This window comes from Carassius auratus, chromosome 9 (assembly GCF_003368295.1).
Source record: "Carassius auratus strain Wakin chromosome 9, ASM336829v1, whole genome shotgun sequence".
NCBI classification, from domain to species: domain Eukaryota; kingdom Metazoa; phylum Chordata; class Actinopteri; order Cypriniformes; family Cyprinidae; genus Carassius; species Carassius auratus.
This window is the reverse complement of record NC_039251.1, coordinates 19,734,554-19,743,577: the sequence shown is the minus strand read 5'-3', so window position 1 is coordinate 19,743,577 and position 9,024 is coordinate 19,734,554. Positions and strand designations below refer to the sequence as shown.

The 9,024-nt window shown below is 37.2% G+C and overlaps 1 protein-coding gene across 1 annotated transcript; it reads left to right on the top strand.

Moving 5' to 3' along the window:
• The first annotated feature begins 1,036 nt into the window (after window positions 1-1,036).
• On the top strand, window positions 1,037-8,792 carry LOC113108059 (enhancer of polycomb homolog 2-like). Its single transcript, XM_026270882.1, has 11 exons — window positions 1,037-1,247; window positions 1,560-1,674; window positions 1,890-2,019; window positions 2,102-2,311; window positions 2,400-2,483; window positions 4,450-4,589; window positions 4,733-5,022; window positions 6,403-6,524; window positions 6,964-7,102; window positions 7,352-7,640; window positions 7,878-8,792. Exons 1-11 carry the CDS (start codon window positions 1,037-1,039, stop codon window positions 7,948-7,950), a joined length of 1,803 nt encoding a protein of 600 aa, XP_026126667.1. The 3' UTR covers window positions 7,951-8,792.
• The last annotated feature ends 232 nt before the right edge of the window (window positions 8,793-9,024 follow it).

The following is a 9,024-nucleotide window of genomic DNA, read 5'->3' as shown; positions in this document are numbered from 1 at the left end:
ATGTTGTAAATTCAAATCAGAGTCTTCCGTGTCTGAAATGGATGTATTCTAGAGTCTATATAGTAACAATTATAAGATAACCTTGTTTGAAATGGGTTTGGCTAAAAGAACATTTTGGTTTCGTCTGTGCTGGGTACTTGTACTATACTCACTGGGTTAAATAGAATGGCATTACTAAAAAGAGACTGAAATTTTAATTAATTTTAATTAAATTCAAATTTTAATTGAATAAAACTAGATAAATGTCATCAGTTTTTGTCGACTAAAACTAGACTAGACTAAAAGGGAGTATGAGTAAGAGTACTAAAACTAATAAAAACTAAAATGACAGCTTCACACAAAGACTAGACAAAAACTAGTCCGCCAAAAACAACACTAGTTGCAGGACATAGAATATTAAAGCCATAGTGAAATACATTATTATTACTATAAACCTACCATACAAAGTTTTGGGAGTCTGTGAGATGGTTGAACCTTTTTACAAGAATGTGTTCTGTGTATTAAGGCTGTATTTGTTTACGAATAAAATTCTGTAAAAAACGTAATATTGTGAAATATTAATTCGATTAAAAGTAAACATTTTCTATTTGAATATATTTTAAAATGCAGTTTATTCCTGTGGTGGAAAAGCTGAATTTTGAGTAACCATTAATCCAGGCTTAAGTGTCATAGATCCTTCAGAAATCATAAAATTTCAATCATCTAGTAAGGTTTTATTGGAAACTGTGATAAATTTTTCAGGTCATTCAGATGAATAAAATAATTCATTACTTTATTATGGCATTAATCTATCACAGAAAACACAATGTGGTCGACACAGACCATTATTCTCACTGCAACTGGAAGAAAACCTAGTATGTAGTGTCCTAGTCATATTTTGATGTACCAAGTGACAAATTATCTTGGTCCTAAATATCATTGGCTTTAATCTCCTTTTAGCTTTTATTCACACACATTCAATCTCTCTCTCTCTCTCTTCTAATAATTTTTGTGTAGTTGGTCACTCTTCAGGAGGCCAAGCTGCTGCTAAATGAAGATGACTACCTTGTTGAAGTCAGTGTATGACTACTGGGTGAGGAAGAGGAAGAACTGCAGAGGCCCATCGCTTCATCCCTCAGATCAAGCAGGAGAAGAGAGATGGCTCCAGCAAACAACGATGCTTACGTGGCCCTTCAGGCGTCGCACAGAGAAGATGCAGACTAGGAAGTATGCATGCGTTCTGTGCTTCGTCATGCATTCCTCAAACAGTATTGTTAGAGGCATTCAGACAAGACTTATTACTTTCCAAATGGGAATATTTTTACATGTTTGTGCCTCAAACTGGCCTCCTTATGTTGCGTCTGATTTTTACTAATATTATTTATTTAATTTACATCAGCTTTTTGCAGAATGCATTCAGTTCTGGCTTTCCTAGCTAATATTAAGTGGGTGACCAGTACATATTTTTTAAAATGCCCAATGTATTTGTTTTGTCCAGCATATTTCTTAATTCATACTATCTGTTGTGTGTCTTTCTCTCTCTGTAGAATCGTAAGAATGACGAGGTGTCTTATGAGAAGATGCTAAAGCTGAGGAGAGAGTTCAGCCGAACCATGAGCATCCTGGAGATGATCAAGAAGAGAGAAAAGAGCAAACGAGAGCTGCTGCATCTGACGCTGGAGTGTTTGAGAAAAGGTGAGTGAATGTTGCTCTTTTTATAAAGCTGCTTTAAGATGATTTCTGTTGTTCCATACACTATAGAAATAAAACTGTGTTTTGGGTCACTTAACTGCTTGAATGGTTATTGAGTGTAAGGTGACTCAACTCTTTCATAACTCACTAAGCTTTAAATAACTTGGAAAGTACAAGTTGGTTTTTACACTAGTTTTTCCATGTGTTGTGTATTTTAGATATCAGATTGGAGACTTCTCAGGAGAGATTCTGAATGAGGTCACTGTACCTCTAGCAGAGAAGACCATTTACCCTGCGCCCATATCCTTACCCTTAAGCAGTCGGCACAAGACAGAGAGCAAAATTAAGGTAAGGAAATATCTGTGTGCAGGAAATGGCTTGCTGTGCTCAATAGTCGTTATAAAAATATTCTCCTGTCTCTTTCCTTTAGTCACACAAATCCGGGCCCAAACACTTCCACCCCTTCACAGTCAAGCCTGAGCTTCACTTTGACTTTGTGCGTTCCCATAAAAAGTACAACAAGAGGCCCAGACTTGATACATTTCACCAGCCTGGTCGGGCAGAGCGACAGCAAACCATCAACAAGGCAGACATTAAACAATATGATTTCCACAGCTCTGGAGAGGAGGATTACCCATTGGTCAGTGCACAGTTATGCTCATGTAAATGTTGTATTTAGTGCTTTACTTAAATGACATTGTCTTTTGTTTCTCCTTTTTCCTCTGAAGTCTCCAGCTTCAGAGCCAGATGAAGAGAATGATCCTGATGGAATCTTTGCCTTCAGACGGAAAGCTGGCTGCAGTTACCACGCTGTGAGTTTCCCGTTTACATCAGTGCTTTACTTGTGCCAGAGCTGGGTGATTTTTAAGGTTCCCTGAAATAGTGTAAAGCAGTGGTTCTCAACCTGTCTGCAAAAATATTTGAATCCCCCATACTCCTAGTTTTGTTTTTTAAAACTTATTTGAAACCATGGCCACTTTTACTATAGTTTCTGTTAAATTAAAAAATGTAAAAATTACATTTTAGGAATCCAAATCTTAAGTGAGATGTTTAGTATAATTTTTACATAAAAAGTTTTAGAATTTGTATCATATTTTAATTTAAAAAACTTGTGTGTAATATAACTTTTTTTTTTAAATTTTTTTTTATTATTATTAATAATAATAATTCCTTACATTTGTATAGCACTTTTCTAAGCACTCAAAGCGCTTTACATTGTCTTTACATTGTCTCCTCATCCACCACCAGTTATTGTATTAGTTATACTTTTATTTATATATATATATATATATTATATATATATATATATATAATAATATACTGTTCAGGGCAGTTGACGGGCCACTGCTGCGCATCGTCATGAAAGCTTATCTTTTTCAAGTGTTTTAAGCCTTACCGCTTGTCGATATAAATATTAAAGCATCCAAAAACAAGACGCCGAAAAGCTGAACAGAGTAGCTGGTTACTCGCGCGCTGTGTTCGGTGCGCACGCAGAGATAGTCGCATATCATGGACAGCGACACTGAACCGAGCTCTCTTCTGTTCTCCTCGAAGTTGCTCCTGCAACTGAACGAACAAATACAAATCGCAGTTTGAACAAACAAAAAGATGTGAAAGAGCCCCAATTCAATACTCGCGGTGTTCTGGTGTTCAGGGCTCAAGCAGAGAAAGGCGTCTCAAAACACTTGAACATCGAATTTGCTTCTTTTTGCTCTTGTGCTGACAAATACATACAAAATATGTCAAAATATCCACCTTGGAAATTATGCTCGAAAAAAAAACTGTCAGTTATTTCTTAAGTGAAAGTAAACAGTTGAGGAAAAAAATGGGATGTGTATTTTATTTGATGCGTTCATCGTCTCTTAAAGTGACCGCGCCTAATTTAGCTACTGGCTGCTGTAATATTAATCCAAGAAAATGAAAATCACTCACTGCTCTTGTCTGAATTACTTTGTAGTTTTAACAGTCAAAACAAAAATTATTCGGACACCAGATATAATTTTTGATATATATAGCAAAACTGTAATGTGAGAAATGTTGAAGGTGTCTCAATAAATGTAGGTTTGATTGTATTTTTCATTTTTACATTGAAGACTTCGAAAAACTTAAACACGCGCGCGCGCGCGCACGCACACGCACACGCACACGCACACACACACACACACACACATTTGGATGTGTGGGTCCTGACCCCCAAATCATTATTTAATTTCAGTCTGTCATTGTTGTCAAGTAGATAATTTCTTATTTAAAACATTATGTAAAGGTGATGTTATGGAAATATAAATAAGCAAATGAAGTATTTTAAACATTTAACTGCATTTAAATTATTTGAAATAAGCACAAATAAAGTATTTTATTATTATTATTTTCAAGAATCATATATAAGATCATATTGCTGTACTAAAACATTAAGTGCTAGAAAATGCTGTTTGAGGACTTTTAAAAACATGTGAATGTTAATAGCATCAGATCATTGTTTTGAATGTATTCTTGAAACCACAATAATTGATTCGCAGTAATGAACACTCTCAAATACATGGATTATGAGACTGGAAGGGGTGTTTTTTTGTTTTGGCATGTAAAATAAAGCACATGGACAAAGACTGCTTGGCTTTAGTGCATGTGAATATCATGAAACTAAACCAAACTATTATATGTAGTTGTTTCTAGATGTCGTAGACTGTTATACTTGCTTTTATAGTGACAGAGATATTCATGTTATTAGGCCTTTGGCCGTTTCCCTTGTCATTGTTAAGTGTGTGGTGTGTTTCTCAGCCGCTGGTGGATCAGAGCTGCTCTCCTCACAGGCAGCAGACGGGTCCGGAGCGACTGTGGCAGCCGAACTGTCTCACCGCTCTCTCTGTGCCCAGACGCTGCATCGCAGTGGCTCACGGGAGGGTGGGCAGAGGTGGCAGGTACGTTACTCTTCTATTTACAGTTTCTCATTTGCCCATTCATCTTTCGTAAAAATTCTGTAATGAAGTCTGAGTCTCTGAGACAGTGTGTGGTGTGAATTGATTTAGTTCAGATTAGTAGTAATCCTGTTGTAATCCATCAGGGTTGTTTTGGATCGCACCTCATCAGATCTGGACCGTGCCCTCAGGCATCTGGACCCTGACATGTTTTATCCCTCCACTGACTCTATTGTGCCTGACGTCCCCGTCCACACAAACACGAACTCTCACAACCCTCAGCGCTCACTGACTCAGCTCCTGAGTGACATCCAGGCCTGCAGGTGGAAGTTTTTCCGCCCTCGGCCGCTGCAGGAGAACGCGAGGGGTGAAGACAAGAAAGGGACTCCGCAGGTGGAAAAAGGTGGAGCACCGCCGCTCTCTAACCGTGTGTCAGGTGAGGCATCTGAGCTGAACAGGATTCAGAATGTTATTGAACTAAATTGTAACTTTCAGTTTAGTCCAGGGTTTTTTCAACAAATCTGGCTTGTCAGTTATTTGTAATGTGGCTTGCCAATTGATTTCGGTTATTTCTGCACTTCCCTGATACATGATAGTGCACTATGCATTAGAGCTGTGCAATTAATCAAAATACGATTTTGATTCCGGCCTCCAATGCACAATTTGACCTGCAAATCAGTAAAATCATGTTGTGTGACTTTTGCACTTGTTTTTAAAAGCAGGAGCGAGAACTTGCGCTGTTCCTTAGGAGGATTTCTGTGCATGTGCTCAGAGATGGAACAGAACACATAATGTAAAGTCATCTTTTAGCACCTAAATGGTAAAATATACAAAAATGTGTCAAAATGCAGCACTGGGTAATTAATCACTTAAACCCCCATCGGTTATGCAATAAATGGATGTCAACAGATGAGAATGAAAATCTACAATAAAATAAATGTGTAACAGTAAATTGGAGCCTCCAACATACATACTGGGAAGTTAAATCTGAGAATTTTTTAGCCATCGGCTAATATTAGACATCATTTAGTCACATATGCGAGTGATTTACTCGCAATGTAGAGGGTTGTCAGACTTGGCTGTATGTCAGGTCACTTCAGTTGTGTTAAGCCCTTTCAGTGCGTTTATGCAGATTGTTTACCTTGAATCTTTTTTTTGCCACGGCATAATTCCTTGAACCCGTTGTCATTTAACAAACAAAATTGCACGTTTACATTAACTGCTGTTAAAAGTCAGTAACGTTTCTTATTCATTTATCTCAAGCCTCTTAAGCTTACCTAGAATGCATTAATTTGATCATAAATACAGTAAAACCAGTGATATTCTGAAATACTATTAAAATTTGAAATATATTATTTCTATTTTAAAATATTTTAGGTCTGAAATTGTATATTTTAAAATACGATTATTCCTGATATGGCAAAGCTATATTTTCAGCGTTTATTGCTCAAGTCGTCAGTCACATGACTTCTCAGAAATCATTTTAATATGCTGACTTAGTGCACCAGAAACATTTATATTATTATTAATGTTGAAATACCCTTGTCACTTTGTCAAAACATATACATTTTTCCTCATGAATCATTGAAGAACAAAAAGTTCAAAAGGACAGAATTTATTTGAAAACTTTTTTTAGCAGTTAATTTTTTTCCCATTTATTGCATCTTTGCTGAAGAAGTGGTGCATAAATGTGGTGATGGTTTACGTAGTACATCAGTTACTTTACTGCCACCTAGCGGAATAAAATGAAATTGCTGCTATAAAGTTCTTTAAATCTGTAGCACATCAATTTCTGCTGTATATCTTGCACATGCAGGTGGATTCACAGAAGAACAGTTTCACTCCCATCAGCAGCAGCTGGTTCAGATGCACAAACAGTTACAGCAGCAGGAACTCCAGCAGAACTCGACCGCACCAGAGCTGCACACACACCTGCCTGTGAGTCTATACACTAAAAGACAGTCATTATGGTGCTAAACCTCACCCCCATTCTGTTCGGTAATCATGGGCGAATTCAAAACAGCTTTTTTGTGCACTTGAAGGGCACTTTAGGAAGGGCATTTGTTGGGATGTTCCAAACGAAAGTGATCAACTGAATCTGTTCCAGAAGTTAGTTAGCAAAGGGAACATGTGATGGTCACTTCACGGAAGTGATTTGAGCTTGTGATTAATCTGAGTTTTTATTCTAATTTAATATAAAATATTCCTCATCAGAAATATTTAGATGGTAGTGTAAGCATGTTTAGTTTGAAAAATCTTAGTATTAAATGACACAATTTGATAACATTTGAATAAAATAATAATAATGAAAAGAAATGTATATTTGCAACAACTGGTGGAGTGCTGAAAACAGGTTATTTCTATAATTCTTCTACAGAACACGGCGTCATCTGACTGCAAGTCTAAGACTCTGGACTCGGCTAGTGCACACTTTGCTGCCTCTGCTGTGGTCAACACCCCCAACAATGAAAACAGGCCCCAGATGGCTAGTGTCAATGGCGTTCTTCCCAATTCAGGCAAGTGCAACCTCATGTCATTGAAATCTAAAATTTTCAGTAGTTCTGTTGCTATGTTTTATTTCCAAAATTTTACAAATAAAAATGCTATACTATATAACTTAGTGGGGATAATAACAAACCTGTTAATGAGAACCACATTTATTTGGAGACTTATATAATAATCTTAGTTTGGTGGTTAATTTAAAGAAAGTTAAGCATATTTGATTAATTATTGATTATTGAAATGTATTCTTCTTTCTCCTACAGGAAGCTTTAGACAAGCCAAATTGAACCGTTCTGTACAGAGTGGAGATGGTGGTGAGTCAGGCTCTTTAGTACGGATGACGAATGCATCTAGCCCACAGCTGCCCGTCCCGCAGTCTCTGCCTCACGGCCACGGGCACCTGAGCACCGTGAGCGCTGTGTCACCTGCCCAAACGCACCACGGTGCACGCCTGTGCGCCCCTTCACCCTCAGCCTTAAAGTTGGCCAGTGTTGCTAGGAGTCTGGACCGGGTACCCAAAGTCACCCCCACTAGTGCCATCGACGTTGCCAGGTCTGAACCCAGACACAACGCTTATTCTTATGCACTTTAGCTTATTTACTTTTTTTTTTTTTGTAAAAAAGAAAAACAATTACCAAAAGTGACAGTAGTGGCATCCTTAATGCATCCTTGCTGAATACATGTATTTTTTGAAATTTAGAGAAAAAAAAAAATCTAGTTTATTGTATCTTTCAATTTCAAATATAGAATGAAACGTTTAATATATCATACATTCTATTGCTATTGCAGAGAGAATCACGAACCAGAGAGACTGGCTCTCAATGGATTATCAGAGACCACAGTCGCCATGGAGGTCACATAGCCCATCCAAAAACACAGAGACTGCAGTGCTGTGAGCTTCTACACCGACCTATACCCAATAACAGCATATCAAAATATTAAGACATTTGTCAATATTATAAGTGTACATTTTGTAAAATTGGGAATTATCACTACCTTGTAAAATAGTATATTTGTATCATTAGTCTGTCATTTCTGTTACTTGAATCCTAGATTGTTTTTTTGTTTTTGTCATCATGCTTTTGCACTTGAAAATGCAAGCAAGACAAGTGCATCAGTTCATGTTGGGATCATGAGCATGAATATAGGTCCTGTGTCACTTGTTTTAACTATTTATTTTGCAACGTTTACATTTTTGTATCTCGTACAAATAAATCCAATTTTGTGACCACAAAATGCAGACATAGCTAGTTTACCATGCTTTGTGCTTGTTTCTTTATAGGAAGAAGAAAGCTAAATTTGGTTTCACAGATACGTACTTTCAAAAGGGGTGATCTTCCCTCTCGAAATATCAACCATTTTTAATTGGTTTATTTTCTTGCCTTCCTCTCCTTGTCTTAACAAGAATGGTATGTTAATTCTGGAGACCAATGGGCTTCGTCAGAATGTGCTTAAGATAAATCAAGCAGAAGATCTTCATTTTGGCATTTACATTCTACTCTTCTGACGGAAGCCCTCATGTCATTTGTCTTTAACCGTTACTGGTTAACCAGTGTTGAAGGAGCTGTTCAGGGTTCTGACTGCTGTTGTATTGAAATTAAACTCTACAGGGCACAAATGCTGTCAGCCATCTTGTTTATAAATGCTGAAATTTATACATCCTCAGTCCAGTGTCTTCAAATAAATGTCCTGTTTTCAAATGCCTTTTTAATGAAATGAGTGAATCTACTACCACAGCTGCCCGTCAACAATGACATTTCAGTTAAGATAACTCAGACGTACATGTTTTGTTTTTACAATGTTTAGGGAGAAGTAGATAAGCCTACAGGCCTTTTCAAGAACTTAGTTTGACAGTCCATGGAGCTCGCTAGTGTGGACGTGACCGATCACTAAAAGTCATTTTAACAATTCAGGGTGCATTATGGTGGTCAGCTGG

Bases quoted from the DNA above. Each gene is read 5' to 3' on its own strand.
- LOC113108059 (XM_026270882.1), top strand. From the start codon at position 1,037: ATGACTACCTTGTTGAAGTCAGTGTATGACTACTGGGTGAGGAAGAGG. The intron at 2,312-2,399 runs GTCAGTGCACAG...TTTCCTCTGAAG, and splicing joins GAGAGGAGGATTACCCATTG to TCTCCAGCTTCAGAGCCAGA. The intron at 7,103-7,351 runs GCAAGTGCAACC...TTTCTCCTACAG, and splicing joins TGGCGTTCTTCCCAATTCAG to GAAGCTTTAGACAAGCCAAA.